At 37.3% G+C, this 18,194-nt stretch overlaps 1 protein-coding gene across 3 annotated transcripts in view; it reads left to right on the forward strand.

Annotated features, from left to right (window-relative positions):
• Positions 1-18,194, forward strand: part of TSHR (thyroid stimulating hormone receptor) — a 66,339-nt gene that overhangs the window by 15,873 nt on the left and 32,272 nt on the right. Inside the window, exons 2-3 of one of the 3 annotated variants that reach the window (XM_075712602.1) lie at positions 9,607-9,678; positions 16,054-16,128. The exons of 1 other annotated variant lie outside the window; for it this stretch is intronic. In XM_075712602.1, coding sequence (XP_075568717.1) covers positions 9,607-9,678; positions 16,054-16,128 — 147 coding nt within the window. The remainder of the gene's footprint in view (positions 1-9,606; positions 9,679-16,053; positions 16,129-18,194) is intronic. One more of the 3 variants, XM_075712603.1, reaches the window with a different exon arrangement.

Below are 18,194 nucleotides of genomic sequence, written 5' to 3' on the forward strand. Positions count from 1 at the left end.
TGTGACTTGTCACCATTTTAAATCCCAATCCTTTCCTTTAGATTCTTTAAATTGTATTGGCCTTTGCTGCTTTTTCTGAGAGAATATTTTATATTTGAAAAACAAATTTAGAAAACAAGTGATCTAATGATATATCCAGTTCAGGATTTTACTGAGTCACATATTTAAAATGCAACTTTAAAATTAGCAGTTATTTCTTGCCATTTCTTAGGGTATACAACTGTGTCATTACAAGGGTATTATTTTAATTAAATCTTCCGCAGAAATGTACAAATGCATATTGAAGTGTTATCTTCACTGTGATCATCTTACTATGACACCCTAGAAATACCTGTTGTTTGCATTTTGTATGGCCACCTATCTTTAGCATTGAAATGTATACTAAGCAAAACATTAAGCCACTATCTAGTTTCCTATTTGTTTTTTCTTCAGATTTTAGTGCTACCAATTATGTTTTTACCTGCTCAGCCAGCGTCTTTCAGCAGTTCTCTATATTAGTGCAGTTCCTCACAGGATTCTTCCGTACCACGTTTTTGCAGTTCTCAGTATCTCAACTGTTCAGGATTAAATACCTCTGCTTTGTAGGTATGGGAATGGCATGTTTTCTTCAGCACTGACAGTTCTGAAATCTATTAAACAACGTTAGCAACCTACTGTTTTGCTGGTAAATGGAAGGTAACATTCAGTAGAGCCAGTGTCTCCTGTAAAGTCCTCATTTTTTACTCAAATCCATCAAGCAGTGGGCGATCACAAATTGAGCAAGAATGAGCTCCGACAGTACGGATTGGTGTTTTCTGGTTGCTATATATTAGCAAGTGACCAACCTGAATTCTCGCCTGTCAGTCTGACAGTGTCCATATGCACCTTAGTATGCAGGAAGAGGATATGTTAGTGCCAAGAACTTACTTTCAACAGAGAATTGTCCCAAATGCTGACCTACACACTTTCATTTTGAAAGGCTCTAGTATTTCTTTAATTTCTTAGGATTAGGCCAGTTTTGACATATACTTTATGTTATTCTTTTGGACTGCTAGTTAATTGTGGGAAAGTATCTATGCAGACTTCTAGCAAATTCAGAAGTGATTTCCTACTTTTAGAGTTACTTTGCTGTGAGAGTCTTTTCCTTGCTTCTACCACGTTGGTAATACTAGCGTTAGACACTAGGTGGTAATCGTCTTCTGGTAAGCTCAGCATGTATTTCACTATGTGAAATGCCTTTTTATAGCTATTTTTGCACCACTGAAAGACTGTGATGCATTTATTTCATAATAATAATAAAAATCCCCATAATATTTTTAAGTTTGTTTAGTTTGTGTTGGGTTTAGTTGAATATAAAAACCTAGAAGTTAATGGATCAATAATTGTTTACCTAGCCAGTATCTTAGCTGGCATAGTTATTTATCTTATATAAAAGCTGGAAGGTCATTGATTGTTATAATTTTCTCAGAAAGATGAAATCAGTATGTAAAATTTGTTACTTTGTTTCACATATGGTCTTTTTTTCCCCCGGTCTTTGTGGACAACAGTTCATTAAAATACTTGTAGCTATTGCTGTCATGATTCAAATTCTAAATCATGTCATATTAATCTGAAATTCTTTGGATGGTGCCTATTTTTTTATTACATTTTGTAGACAGACATTTAAAAAATGCTTTAAAATGAAGAGGTTAAGTATGTAAAATACCTATGTACTTCCCTAATATATCTTACTGAAGTAGTATCACAGATACTGCTGAGGATGTTGTTAAAACCATGTATAATGGTTAGACATATGTTCGTATATTTTTTAATACAAAAAACCTGAAACTGTTTATATTTGAGGAGAATGTTGGTTTCACTTGTATTTTTCACTGACTATTTTCCTTCGGGTCCTGCTAAAAGATAATGTCCCCTCAGCGCTGGCATGGCCAACTAGATGCTTTTTGCTTCTTTATTTGGGGCTTCAAAGTAGCTGCAGGGATTGCTGCAGCCAGGCTGCAGCTGAGTGAGAAGGGTTTCCTTCTCTGCTGTTTACTGAAGCATGAGGTCAGGTCCCTTGTTACAGACAATTTCTGTGAGTCTGGGTGCAGCAGTGGTCCGTGAGAAGTAATGGTGCAACCACTGAGATCCAGGGAGTAGATTCAAAGTCAAAGAGATAGTAAAGGGGAAGAAAGAACCATCAAGCCTTGAACTCATCCAAGAGAAGAGACTTGTTTTCTGAATTTGTATGTAAGGTGGAGTTCTTTGGTAGGCTGTTGTGCACCGAAATGATCAAGTGTAAAGAAAAATTGTGAGAATCTCGGGTAAAATCGAGTGTATATAATAAATGGTACTTTAAACTAAGTGGTACATACTTTACAGCTTCCTTCCCAGAGCAGATTTGGGAAATCTAATGCAGCATGAACATTGAATTAATGTAATAGACATTGGAATAAATAGTTTAAGTGAACAGTTTAATATTTGTAGTTAGGCAAATGTTTCCATTTGCATTACAATATGTAATGGGGAGGGGGTGTCATTGCTTGATTAAATGAAGGAGGTTGAAAACCAGGGGTTGTTTTTTGTTTGAGATTCACACATGCAAAGTTTAAAAATATTAAAAAAAAACATTCTGTGTCGTTATATCATGCAGACCAATCATGCAATTTGCCTGTAAGGGTATATGGAAAGAGAGTGTCTGGTCCCCTAAGATTATCTGATCAAGGACCTTATCAAATGGGATGCTAAGGAAAAGGGAGGCAATAAACAAAACATACGGAGACACAAACCTCACAGAGAAACAATAACGACAAGAATGACAAAATAATGACAAGAAACCAGCCTGGTCAGTCACACTAATTGATGGGCTATCAAGAAACTGCAGGCATCACTTCAAAGAGGGGCTAACCTGGACTTCGCAACTGATAAGGATGCAGACCTGGGTGTCCTGGACATTGGGATGGGGGACTGATGGAATTATGCAAACTGATAAGGCAATGTGCAGGGGAAGGGAATCACGGGGAACAAAGGAAGATTAAACAGAAAGGGGTATAAAAGGGGTTGGTTACATGTGAAATGGGGCTGGTTAGTATGTTTGACCAAGCCCTGTGCTTGATCACTGCAGTCTCTCCTATCTTCTTACTAAATCCTCATAACTTTATTTATTATGTGTAGTCACAGTTGAAGTTATATTAGATTTTGCTGAAAACATAACTTTTACATATAATATGAAGGTCATATTTATATATGGTATAAACCTTAATGAAAAGAATCTATAGATGAAATCAGAGGAGGGGAAGGAAGACAGCAAATAAAAGGCTCACTTTACCTGAACCGGTGTCAAAACTGTGCAAAACAGGTGCTGTTAAGATGGTGGAAAGCTAAAAAGGGGAAAAAAGGAAAACTCAGAAGTAATCATTACAGTGTGTCTGTTTTGAAATGTTTAACACCTACCATCTGTACATTTCATAGGATTAATTAAGAATGTGCTGGGTTAAGGGTTCTTTAACACTGAACCTTGCAAGGCTTATAGAGCTCCCTGTTGCCCTCCATGCTGAAGCTACATCTCTCCCAGTCTCCTGCCTGCTACATAAAGTATGTCCCGTGAAGAGTATATGAATAAGGCAAACATGCAGTGACACTGTCCTGGAATACTGTCCCGGTAATAGTTTATGGTTTATGCACTTTCTGAACCTGAGAATTTGTATTTTATATGCCCAGCTGTGTTTTTATTCCATGATCTGTTCAGTCACTTTAGAATCCAGTATTTTTACCATTTCCTCTGGTACTGTCCCATCTCAGAAAAGGAATGTGTTTCATTTTTTCATCACCCGGGTCCCTGGCCTGTTTACCAATATAAGTCACTGTTGATTTAATTGCATATGAATATGCTAGGTTGTACATGAGGGAGAGCTAAGAAGTGAACACCCAAACTGCCCAGCCACTTCTGCCAACATCTAGCAAAGGAACAAGGTTTGACTATCCCAGTTAAATCTACCATCAGAGTCCTCATTCAATTGCTCCCATCTCTTACTCTGCAACTAAGTGCTCAGCTTCTTCATTTACCACTCTGTCCTGTATTTTTTTTCCTGCTCTGTGAACTCAGGTCATAGATGTGGCTGTTTAGCCTGATCTGGGCTTGGTATAGGGTACCAGAGAATGACGGGGAGGAGTAGTCATTGTCAGTGTGGTTCAAAGAAGGAATGCTCCCTCCCACCAATCTCTCACACGTGACAGATAGGAAGGGCACCCTACTTCTGCTGCCCTGTCTTGATGAAGGGCTTGTCTCATGCTTGGGAAACAAACGAACCCCCCAAGCCCCCACAACAGACCCCAAATTCTTGAGAAGCTTATAGCTAAATGCAGTTGTAAAAATCTTTTAAAAAGACCAGTGCTTTTTATAAATGTGTTTAGTATAAGGTATTAGATAATATATTACATATGCCTTCAAGCTATTGTAAGAACTTCAGCACTCAGTCAGGATTCATCAGCAATGAGAAATAAAGCTTTCAAGTAAATTACCAAGTAAGCCAGAGAGCAGTAGATATGTTTTCTCTTTAAATTTTCATGTGTTCTATCACATCTATGTCTGTAAGTTCTCATTCTAAGGGCATTTTGGCTACATAGTGCATGCTGTTAGTGCTAGTTATCAGATGAATAGGTGTGATTGAACTGGATGCATACATCTCCTATTTTTTCCCCTGAATTTTTTTTTTTTTTTCTCTAACACAACACAGTAATAGAAATGAAATAGTCAAACGTAGTATGCAGAGGCTCTGACAGTTAGATGTACATACAGATTGCCTGTACATCTCAAACGGAAAATCCCTTGATGTTTCTCTGGTCCTGCTTGCTAGGTACTTCTGATATTCACCTATTTCAAATATTTGAAAATGGTCACCTGTAAGAAATTGAATGCCTATCAAAGTTTTCAGTTTAACCTCCTTATATGCTGAACACTGACTTTTGTAAGTCATAGGCCAGATTCTACTCTTGTGCATATGTGCAGTTGAAAGAGAACTGGGATTATAGACAGTTTAATTTGAATTTTGCTGTAACTCCTTGGTGCTAGTCTTTCTCTAACTGTATTTACCATTCAACAAAAAAAATCAGCTATCCTGCAATTCTGACTGCACAAGTGGAAGTGAGGAACTCCTGGCTTCTGAGATGTAATTATGGCTTTGCTTAACATTAAAATAGAGGGCTGTTAAATGGATAGTCAAGAACTACAATCTGTATGAACAGTTAGTAGTGTTGCATATATAAGAGCAAAGTTTTTCTCCTATTTTTCTAATCTTGATTTATTAGTGGAATTTTTTTGTGAAATTGTTTCTATTTCTATTATTATTACTTTTACTTTGTTGTGGTTTAACCCCAGCTGGCAGCTAAGCACCGCACAGCCACTCACTCACTCCCCCCAACAGGTGGGATGGGGAAGAGAATCAGAAGAGTAAAACGAGAAGATTTGTGGGTTGAGATAAAGACACTTTAATAAGTAAAGCAAAACCTGCGTGTGCAAGCAAAGCAAAACAGAGAATTCATTCACTACTTCCCATCAGCAGGCAGGTGTTCAGCCATCTCCAGGACTCCAGGAAAGCAGGGCTCCATCACGCATAACAGTTACTTGGGAAGACAAACGCCATCCCTCTGAACGTCCCTCGCTTCCTTCTTCTTCCCCCAGCTTTATATGCTGAGCATGACCATATGGTATGGAATATCCCTTTGGTCAGTTGGGGTCAGCTGTCCCGGCTGTGTCCCCTCCCAACTTCTTGTGCACCCCCAGCCTACTCGCTGGTGGGGTGGGGTGAGAAGCAGAAAAGGCCTTGGCTCTGTGTAAGCACTGCTCAGCAATAATGAAAACATCCCTGTGTTATCAACACTGTTTTCAGCACAAATCCAAAACATAGCCCCATACTAGGTACGATGGAAAAAATTAGCTCTATCCCAATCAAAACCAGCACACCTTGTTTTAAGTCAGCTATAAATTGCATATTTTAATGGATTACTATTTATAGATTTTTTTAAAGTGCGGTCTAAAATAAGAGAAAATGACTGTGATAGAACAGAATATACTGAAGGCAACTAACATCACTAATTACATTGCAATTAATGCCCCTTGCTTAGTTTACAGAGCTGATTCTAGTTTCATTGTCTTATGCCTGGCTTAAGGTACCTACTCTTATGGCTCTTAAGTGATAGGACTAATTAATACTGAAACCAACAAAATGTTCATTCATAGTTAGGTAGCTCCTAACTGATAGGAGTGTAGGCACTAATCACCCCAAGAACAGAGTTCCTTGGTGCATTATCAAATAGGACACTAGATTAGCTGTCATAGAACAGCAAAGCACAAATAATGAATCAGTGCTTAGCAGTACTAGAAATACAGTCCTTAAGGGAGAGATGACATTATTATCTACTAGATGCTTAGGTAATGCTCTGTGCATTGATACTGTATGGTCATTAAAATTAAGTAAATATGTTTAATTTTGAATATTTCACAATCTCCACTTACGTATACTTGTATTTCTAAGTTAGTCAAAACCAGGGTTGTTTCTATGTGGTCTTATAGTCTTTAAAAAAGCTTCTTTTTCTCATTAATGAAAATAACTAGGCTAATTTTGAGAAACAGAGTCTTTGCTAAAGATTGTTTGGGAAGATCAGAAGGGAGTCAAAGTGGGAGTTTTTTCAGTTGTTAGCTGAATATCTATAGTACTTGATTTTTGACCAAGAAACTCTTTACATTCCAGGCTGACAGATGTTTGGGGCAGAGGAAAGCAAAAATGCAAAGTTCTGCACAAGCAGTCTAATATGTTTCTTATCAGTTGTTCAGGTTTCATTTTCTTGATATATGCAATGTAGAGTCTTTCAGGAACATACAGACTAAACTTTTGGTGTAAATATCAAAGCAGAAAGAAAATTTTAAAAACTTCCAAATTACTTTCTGACCTATGAAACTAAGAAATGCAAACTAAATGTCATCCTATAAAATTTAAAATGTTTTTCTGAAACATTTTCTTGCCATTTTAAAAATAACTCATTTAGAAAAAATGTGATTTGTATGCTTTTGTATCTTTGCAAATTTTGATAGCATGTTTGTAATGAAAATGACCTCAGACATTGGGTTCTTCTTTTTGTAAGTTTTTTATGGAATAAAGACTGAAGATTTTTTCTGGATTTATTGAGGCTTTTAATCTGAATGAGAAAATAAAGGTAGAAATAAATGGTACTACTCAGGTTAGCACAGGAGTAATTTTTTCATTAAATGGTTTGAACATTCTCATCTCTATTGTCTTCACCTTAATATAGAAAGGAAATTAAGTGAACCTATTAAATATGTAAGTGATCATAGTTACTGTTCTTCTCGCTTGGAAAACTAATGCATATTTTCCCAATGAGGTTTTTTTCTTTATTCTGAAAAATTTTACTTTATTCATGAGCACACTGTGGCTGGCTGGATTCTGGACTCACTTGCTAAATTTCAAATTGAAACATGTAGGTTTAAAGAAAACTTCTAATGCATGCAAGACAGGAAGAAACACAGTCCATTAATATGATGAATTCTCAATTATTCATCATATGTTCACACTGTATGTTATGGTTGGCAGGATGGAAGTCCTGACCTGTCTTGCCTTTCTTGTTTCTGGCTTTGGGCTTTAAATTCCAAAACTTGCTGCTTTCCCAGCCTGAAGAGCGTATTAACACAGTTGGTAAACTTGTGATCTTTATATGCAGTTAGACTGGGCTAAACTAAAGCTAGTCTATTTAAATTACTCTCATTTTTGATCCATCACAGATTGTTCTGGTTGAGAATTTTCTCAGCCTGTCTTCTTCCCACTCCAAAGAATTACTGTCCATCCCATAGCCTTCTACACACCACTGGTGCCTGGTGGTCCCCAACCAATAATTATCCCCAGGCTGACACTTGGGAAACAGGGACTGAAGCATTGATTTTTCTCTGCAAAGTTTTAAATTGCTTCAGAAGGTGGCTTAAAATTAGCAGTAATGCACCAGCCCACAGGTTTTTAAAACTCAGAGACAACTGGAGCTTTGCAAGTGGTTGTACACAAAGGCTGGCTGACAAGTTTGGCCCTGGCCCCAGGCCTGTTGCATTGACTCAATTTTATGATCCGCATAATCATTGACTCTTTGAACTCAGTCAGCAATCTGTTAAGACAGTAAGTAGTTGAAGAATGGCAGCTAACTAACACCAATTACTTTGTCAGTATATGCTACATGCTATTATCTAGTGTGTTGTTTATGTAGTAGGTGTATTACGTGAACTTGGAGTCTTTTAGCTTTGCTGACAATTTCTGATACTGTTTCACCAAACAACTAAGTTTTTGTTATGAAATGGGTTATTTCTTCTCTTCTTCTGCTTAAGCTTTCCTTCTATTTATACCTCACTGTCTCTCTTTTCTTTATGAGTCCGTTTATAAACACATCCTGTACCCCATAGGGTTTTTTGTCATATTTGCGGAATGCAGAGCCTTCCCGTGGGATGATAGGAGTGTACATTCCCTTAATTTATGTTTTTACTAAAGATAGGAGTGTACATTCCCTTAATTTATGTTTTTACTAAAGATGGAGGTTTTAAGAATTTCTACAGATATTTCTATTTCTTGTATGCAAGTTCCAGAAGCTTGACAAATCTTAAGATGATAATATCTTTGTCTGTGTATATCAAATATAATTATTATAATCAGATACTTCACATTATGAAACAGAAAACAGAATGAGGAAATCATCCTAATTTGTTTAATTTTTTTCTACCAAACTGTTCTTAAACAGCAGCTATGGGAAAAGTTTATCATTTGTTCTTGATTATTCTTCAGACTATTTATTGACTATAAATTATCTAAGTGTATTCCCAGCTGTACTGGAAAACCAAAGTTTACCTCATCCAGCAATGACAGGTGGTAAATGTAAGTTTAACAGACATTATAGGCTATTTTTCCAAAGCATTTCCTCCTTTTTTTGAGGAGTCAGTCTGCTAGAGATTCATTCTGTTAAGAGCTTGGCTGTTGATAAATATCTCCCTTAAATATTGCCTATTTTTCTGAAACCTCCTGCAGGTGGGTAAGATACATAATTTTATTCTCTCCTGAAATGCATCTTTAACTGGGTTTTAGCTAAAAAATAACATGCCATCCCCACATCAGAAGTTTAGGGAGGAAGAATGTTGTATTTATTACAAAGTATGTGGAGAATTCTGTGGAGGTAGTATGCAATTGCTCTAATTCAATTTTTGCTGGTATACCTGAATTTCTTTCTCAGAATGAGGGATGGGATATCTCTGTGGAGCCTGAAATGGTTAAAAGAATGCTTATACTCTTAATACATCATTTACTTCAATGGGCAAATATGTTTGCTGGTCATGCTCTGGGGTTTTGGAAGGTCCATCATTACCACTGAAAGCTGAGTTCCTAGGAAAGACAATGCAGAAGGTTGTAATTTACATTGAGGGAGCACACCAAGCAAACCAAGCTACATAATGAAACAGGAATAGAAATGAGGCAAAGATGGAAACATTGGGAAAAGGGAAGATAAGAATAGAAATATTGGAGCAGAGCTGGAGTTGTGTAGGACTTTTTAATGTTAAATTGTACTTACCAAAGGATAGTAATGGACAAACTTTTATTTTTATAGGAGGTTTATGGAGACTCATCTAAGAACAATTCCAAGTGACGCTTTTTCCAATCTCCCCAACATCTCTAGGATGTAAGTTCTGTTTCTGATATTATTCTTTTAGCTCTTTTATTAAAAATCACTTTCCTTATCCAAAATTCTCTCTTTGTTTATAAAATCTTCTGGAATTAAAATATTCTTGCACCTTTGCTACCTCACCACTTACATTTCAGAACTGCAGGTAATCATCCCCTTGTTTATAACCTGAACCAGCTATAGGAAGGCATACTAGGCATTTTTTGCTAAGAGCACACCTTTATTGAAGTAGATGTGATAAATAAGGCTATAAAACTTCTTTTTTTTCCAGTTTGCAAAATGTGAGAAATGGTTTCATTCATAAAAAATGAATGTATTATATTGCTGGTCCTGGCTAAAAATTTGCTTCCAGCTCCCAGCATGATTTGTAACTCATTTCATTGGAGTTTCTAGACTAGGGATGGACTTTCACCAAAACATTAGTATTTGACTGATGTGAGAGGGACTTCCATTGTGTCACTTCCTTTGTATGTAAACACATGCATGGATACAATCTGCAAATGCACAACCAGCAACCTCTACCTATTTGCCTCACATCAACATTTGTCCCATTGAAAGTGGCTACCCTTGCACTGCACCGCTCATTGATGTCAGCAGTCTTGAGACAAAGTTGTCCCACCTTTGTTTCTTCTGCTTGGTGGCTGGCCCATAATCTATCATCCTGTGCATGGCTATTTGATGCAGGGAACTTCCCTGCCATCTCCTAATTCACTCCCTAGAATCAGTCATGTAATTTAGAAGGGACCTCAGGAGGTCTCTAGTCCACCACCTGCTCAAAGTTGGGCCAAGTATAAGGTCCAACCAGATTGCTCAGGGCTTTATCCAGTCAGGTGCTCAGCTTTATCTGTGTCCACTGTTAACTAAATAAACCACCTTATTCAGCAAGAGGCCCATATTTCTTGTTCAACCTTTTATTACTAATGTAGCAATAGAACTCTTGTTGTCCTTGGCATTCCTTGCAAGTCTCAACTCCAGCTGAGCTTTGGCTGAATGGCTGAGTTGGACTACTATTTAAGAATTCATGAAACAGGACTTTGTGGGGACATGGAGGTCTACCTAATTATATTTTATAGTTTCGTCCAGGTGTATTGAAGTAATAACTTTCAAAAGTCCTTCTAAGTAATTGTTCTTGAGTACCTGCAGCCTCATTTACCATTTCAGTTTAATCAGATACATGGTGTATTGTTTTGGGTTTTTTTTGGAGGTGGGAATGTCCCTCATATGATGTATAGTATCATATATAAACCTGATAAACTTTGTTCAAAACAGAGTTTTATTAAATGTAGAAGGATGTTAACTCTTTTTCAGCTTTCAGTGACACATAATCCATTGCTTAGAAGCTTTTCAGATTTTAAAATTCTCAAACTGTAATGTTTATGAATTTGTAAAAGCACAGGTACTTCTCTAAAGATGCCTAGCCTCCAAAAAATTGCAGTGGCCAAAAGGCTGTTATACCAAATCTTCCTAACCGCCATGACACTGGAGGTGAGGAAAGGGTATTCACATTGTCTGTCTCTAGATCACTTAGGGACCTCATAGGCTAAGAATGCTTAGCCACCTAGTCACTCTCCATGGTCATTATGAGTCAATAACAATCTTTTGCCTATACTGTTTGGTAGTAACATGGTAACTGATAACCAGTCTGTTGCATGCTTTGGTCACATTTCAGTTGAAGAGGAAAGTCAAAATTACAAAGACATTATGGCCTTGAATGAGATGAATAGTTGCTTTTTACGCATCTTAAGATAATATGTTGGCATCCATGTCAGTTTATTTGGTTCATGATTTCAAGGCTACCTGGGAAAACAAATGTCAATATCTTCCCCTAATTATTCTTTAAAGGGAGTAGCTGAAGATGGAGTTTTACCTTTCCCCTACTCCACATTTATGTGTAGGAAAATAGCATAGATACAGTTAACATAGCAGTAACCTACCTAAAATCATGACCTGATGTAGTAGTGTTACACTCTCTCTCCTGCTGTGCAATGCTTTCTGGATTACCACATTTCTCTTTGTCTTGCTAATTTTAAAAAGCCTGTGAAGAATAGACAGTGGTTTAAATTTGAATAGTGTCAATGCTCTTCTGGATTTTTCTTATAGCATTAGTAGTACTGCAGCTCATGAACTCCTGCCTTCTTGATATAAACTTTGGGTTAAGGAACAAGTACCTGTATTTTAACTACAGCTCTTGTGTGTATGTCTTGGCCTCTAATGTACCACATCTCTCACTTGCCTCTCCCAGCCCATAATTTCCATCAGCAATGAAAATTACCCAATCATGCCTTGCTTTGTAAACTCATCTAGAAAATATTCTGAAGTTTTCAATAGGGTGATAGGGGCTGTGTTTACTGTTCCAAATATAGCACTTCATTTTGCTATATGGTTTCTACTACATAATTTCCACAAATAAACCTTTTTTCCCTCTGTACTGAATAGAAAATTTAGTTGTCCTCTTTATGAACCTTGTTTAAGCAAAAATTTTAGAGCTACTATTTCTCTTAAATGAATGCAGATCTATGTACTCCTGATAGCCAGAAATAGAGATTGTTTCCCTGTGCTGCTTTGCCACAGGAATGAAGCAAAAATATATTTCAATGAAATGCTCAAGTGCAAAGCTGATTCCTGTCACAAATGCATCAATGCAATGAAGAAAAAAGGTTTTATAAGGTATTCAGAGGCAAGAGAAATATCTGGTTTACATCCTTAAAGTTGCAAATACATTAAATCTTGGTAGAAGGGCTTCACCTGGTATTTCCTACTGACTTAGGACAGGTTGAACACTCAGTATTTTTAAGGTCAAGGATAAGGAACCCTTTTCCTGGGCTCAGGATGATGCTTTGGGGTCACATTCATGAGTACCTCGCAGACACCTGACCTGTAGCTCCCTGAGCAGTTTTCTCTACAGCTTCTCCACGCAAAGTAGCATCCCTGCATTGCACAGCGCTCTCTGCCAGCAGCCCCATGCAGAGCACAACATTCCCCCTGTGCAGTATTTTCCTCTGTGCAACGCAGTGCCTTTTCGCACCCCGTGCACACTGCTGTCCCACAGCCAGTGCCACCACACGGCTCCCCACACCTAGCATGCATCTGCACCCCAGTGCTCCCACACCTCCCCTGCCCCCCAGTGCCAGCCCATACAGTACAGCCCCAGCTCAGGGCTTCGATTGCCTTAGCTGCTCCTGGTTGTCCTCTCGTGAAGCACCCCGCGTGTCACGAGCTGCCCTCCATCACCAGCAGAGGAGAACAGGGGCAGCTGGTGGGCAGCAGCACAGGGGATGCTGAGGCTGGAAAAAAACAGAGAAAGGTGGAGAGAGGGTGAAGGAAGACAATAAGGGCAGGGAGAGGGCCTTGTTGCTACTGCTACGTGCCGATCTGCTTTAAATCCTGTGTTCTCAGGTTCTTTCTGAATGGGCAATGGCGATTAAAGTGTTATCTGCAAACAGGCTGTCTCTGAACCTGTGCATTTAGTGTTTAAGCTATGACTGTATTCACAATGGGTGTTGAAGGTATTTTGAAATCCTGCAAATTAAACACAGCTGGTAGGGAGAGGAGGTGCTGAATTGTAACATGCCTTCAAAATGGGAATTTAAACACACTTTCTCTCTTCTTCTGATGCAACTCCTTCCAGTTCTGATTGCTATGATTTTTATTTCTTACATTTAACATGTTGTATTATATGTTCATCAGCCAGAGCCCAAAGGTTTTTGGAGACTGAACACCTGGAAGTAAATGTTTATACACTACTAATACATGTTTCTGTTTGACATTCCTGTCTCAGAGGAGATTTTGAATGTGTTTGTGTGGTTTTTGGGTGTTTATCTAGATGACACTAAAGCAAATAAAACTACTCATTTCCTTGTCCTCAATGATATGTAGTTTAATTAATGTACACAAATACATCTGCTTATGAAGCAGAAGAATGGAGGTCAACACGCAAAGAAAATAAGCCATTTCCTTCCCACTTCTGTCCCACAGCTGAAAGACACAAAACTGTAACTCAGTCAGCTCCAAGCCATGCAGTATAGTAAAAATGTGACATGCAGCATGGTGGGAAGGGACGTGGTGGCTGTAGGGGTGAGGGAGAGGAGGAGGAATCCCCATTGCCACTCTTCTGCCTCTTCTCATATGTAAGAGAAAAGCACTTGCCTGCCTGATGTAAGGTGACCCATTTTGATCATGGAGCACACAAAAAGTACTCTCTAATTCCTAGCCCAAAGATGCAATGTTCATTATTCATTTTTAATTTCATTTTCTGTCAAGCTGATTTATATATACCTGTTTGCTACATAGAGCAACTTTTTTTTTTTTTTTTTTAATGTGTCATTGATATAACCTATCTTTTGGTATGTTGAAATGTAGGCTCTGTCAAAATGAAATAATTAATTTTCTTTTGAGACCAAACTCCAGTTGCCTGGGCAATAGACATTTATTGGTTACAGGAAAACAAAATTAAAGCATCTCACATAAATACCTAATTCTGCAATACTCAGTCGCAGAGGTACAGACTGGAAATACTTTCTTTATTGTATTCCTCTTTTATTATCTTCCTTCCTTTTGGAAGAGGCAAATAGCTTTGTAAAAGCAATATTACTGTAGAATCTGTTGGTTGTAAAATCTCTACTAGTTACTTTTCTGGTATCTTTTCAAACACTGTTGAATACATCTCCTAAGTGACCAATAAAAAGGAAATCTCATGTTAGAAGAGTTAAAATTAGTTCAGGTAATATGCTTTTAGCTCCAGTCTGCAGAGGACATAAATTCCCTTGGAACAGTTAGTTGTATTAGTCATCTGCTGGTGGTTAGAGCATGTATTGGTCACAAAGTATTCTTTCTGATTTTTTAAAACATTTTAAATATTTTTTAACATCCATTGAAAGAAAAAAAAAGATTTATCTTCTTTAAAATTTCCACAAAAAATAAAAACATGATCCATAATTGATTGTATTGAAAAGCCCTTCTGGGTTAAATGATCATATTTTAACTTGCTATTTACTATTACTACTCTTAATACTGTCACTGGAAAAAATTGAAAGAATGTTAAAAATCATCTCTGCTTTGTTTAAGGAACACAACACAATTATAACTGATGTAAAATATCGGTTGGGTATTTTTTAAGTTAAGTATGATTCTAGGTCTTTGCAGGTCTACTGATTAAAAAGGAGGAAAGGCATATGATACAGTCTCTTTATTATTATATTTTATTTGATTTTGACATCTAAAATTGACATCTAAGGCTCTCTAGTCAATTTAATTTTGTGCATTTAAAATAACGATCAAGTTGCTTAGGGTATGTATAACCATGCAAAATATTAAAACTGAGTCAGTAACTTCGATCAAGAGTATCAAAAGATATTACTTGACTATTTTAATAATAATAATAAAGAATATACAAGTAATTCCAATTATTTTAAAAGATCTATAGATTAGAAATATGATATAAAATATGATTAGAAAAGTAAATAAAATACAGGAGTACATCTTTTAAATGCTATTCCAGCATTAGTAAATTTTAAAACTAAGAGATATCTTGAAAGACAGAATCAGATAATTTAACCCAACTAGTAATAAGTCAGTTACTCTGAAAATCTGCACTAGTTAGTTGTATTGCAACTTTATTCGCACTTCAAAGCCTTTAACAGTAGTTCCAGTATTATCATCCTCCTAATGACGGTGGAGAGACTCTGAAGAGCTATTTTCTCATCACGTTCAGTAGATCACTAGCAGTACAAATGTGACTCAGTCTAAACTGTGTACAAATAAATATTTTGTAAGCTTGCTACCTGGTTTTACTTCTGAGCCGCATTACTCCTTACATCCTTTACAACATTCAGTGTATGGCTAGAGTTTCTCTCTAAATTCATGTCACAGCACATTTTTTTTCTCAGCAATAGTAAAGCATCGGTTGTCCTGATGATCTGCTTTTCTCTAGAGAAATTGTGACAGCTGTTGCAGTGATGGCCCACGGACCGTCTTTGTTTCTTTCCTTCCTTTTTAATTGTTCAATAGAGAGAAATATGCCAATTCACCTGAGGGCTAGATCCCTTTAGAAAACTTCAAGGTGATCTTAAGTGGGGAAAAGGGAAGATATATCATTCTGAAATGTGAAATATAGATGTTTGCTTTTGCTGCTTAATAGCACTGTTGTATTGTTTTTATTTAACTGTATTCTGTGGTATATTGTGCATCTAAGGCATCAGTCAAAATCAAAATCCTGTTAAAAGTTCCTCCCTCAGACACTGTCCGTGTGTCTGGCAGTGTCATGGCAGTTGGATAAGAAAAAGAATGAGAGGAAAAATAAAGTGTCATGATGGGCACTAGCCATGGCTTGCCAAGGTCTGAGACACGTTTCTTTTTCTGTTTTCTTGTGTTTAGCTATATCTCCATAGATGAGACACTTCAGAGTCTGGAAGCCCATTCCTTCAACAGTTTAAGTAAAGTCACTCATATGTAAGTACTGTAATTAAATAAATGAATACAGCGATACAATAAATTTGGGGATGTGTGGAAATAACATACATGTTGATGTTTGAATTGTCATTCTTGTCTCCTTTGTAGCTAAATATTCCTTTTCTCATTTCCTTTCTCCATAATGTGGAGTCAGTGCCTTTTTTGATCTGTGCTTTCTTTCCCTACACCTTTTTGGTTCCCTTGCTCTTCTGTATCCTCCCATAGAAGTGTAAGAAAGTGTAGTAAAAAATATGTGGGACTATATTATGAGCTTGATGGCAAGTTGAAATAAACTGCCCACTAAGAATTACTTGTGTCAAATTACTGAAGGTAAGTGTAAAACCGTAATATAAGTGCCAGAAATAAAATCAGAAGGGCCAAAGCATGGAGCAAAATGGCACTAGCTGGAGACATGAAGAATAATAAGTAATCATTCTGGAAGTGCACTAGTAAAACAAAGAGTGTTTATCTGGTTATTAAATGGAATGGGAATGATATGGACAAAGGCTTCTAGGAAGTGTTTTCATACCTTTTTGTTCTGACCAGTCCTCACCAAATGATACACTAGGGCAGTTACAAAAGTGGTAGGATACCTGCATCTAGGGAGTTCCTGTCATTCAGCAGTACCCTGTCAAAATGAGAAGGTAATGTATTGAATAGAGGTTCATAGGATTGATCCTGCATCTGGTACTCTTCCATGTTTCCATTACTGATCCAAATGAGGGAATCAAAAGTGTGCCAGTGTCATAAGGCTCAGCTGAGTTGCAGTTTGGCATAGTCCAGAGAAGATTTGTGTTTGCAGAGGTTCCATGGGAGAGCATTGCAGTTGTCACAAATCCAGACGACATTGTCAAAGAGGAAAGACTTTTGTGTCCAGAAAGAAAACATGCCAGAGGCAGATCTATTCTTTAAGGTTGTTGCAAGGGGTGAAAGCTGCCACCCATTTTCCACACTGTTGTTTGACAAAGCAGAAGTAATAATACCCTTAAATGAGATTAGGCAAGATTCATGTTAGGCTCTAGGAAATATTTTCATATGGCTAGCTTAAGTAAACACTAGAACTGTTTTCCTGGGGAGGTTGTCCCTATCACTGGAGGCCTTTAAAGCTGTGTAATCAGAAACTCCATAGGTCTATTTAATCTTCACTCAGAGAAGGAGATTGAAGTAGGTGATCTCTTAACAGTGCTCTATTTTCTATAATTTTTTTCCTTCTACTTTACACAATGTGAAACAGAAAGGTTAATAAAAATAAAGGAGATAATATCATCACTGTTACTGTAGATAGAGAGCAACTAATGCTGGAAAGTGGAAATGCTTCCCCTAAGAGTACCTGACAAGCAGAGCTACAAGTGGAGTCCAGAATCCTGAAACCTAGTTGAGCCCAATAACATGCTCCTGTAATATTCTTGAAAGAGTTTCAGAGGAAGGCTTTGGCGTGATAACAGTGCTTATCTTTGGTTATAATGCCATTCCCTCTTCTGTAGATGTTTTTTCCAGGTCTGTCGTCTCCATGTTCGCTTTTCCTCTTTCACAGTTGTTGTGTCTTTAGGATTTCTTGTTTAACACAAATGAACATTTAATGACACATTTACTGGCAGCACATTTTATAAGCAATGAATAAAGCATTTGGCACTATGCACTACAAATTCCTCATGTGGTACTCATTTTGTGGTTCACCTTATTAGAAGCTAAAGATAAAATGCTCTTGGGCCATTGCATTTCATTGCAGGATTCTTCCATGCAATATGCAGTGTAGTATCTTGTCTGTTTTAAATTATATGCTTATAAAGGCTTCTTGAGGATGGCTTGAGGTAAAAGGAGCTAACTGTCTAGATAGCTGTTTTCTATTGTTTCTGTTTTAGATTCAAGGTGGAGAACAGACTAGAAAAATCTCCCTCAGGATCTTAATTCATAACACAAAACTGATCTCCTCAAAGGGTAATGTAATGTAAGCCTTTGAATATAAAGGACTCTTGCACAAAATGCGCACTTTTAAATGTGTGACTAGTTTGAAGGAGTGGTGGATGTAGCTCTGGTGTTGCCAGTGCCTCCCAAGGCACTCATTC

This window comes from Pelecanus crispus, chromosome 6 (genome assembly GCF_030463565.1).
Source record: "Pelecanus crispus isolate bPelCri1 chromosome 6, bPelCri1.pri, whole genome shotgun sequence".
NCBI classification, from domain to species: domain Eukaryota; kingdom Metazoa; phylum Chordata; class Aves; order Pelecaniformes; family Pelecanidae; genus Pelecanus; species Pelecanus crispus.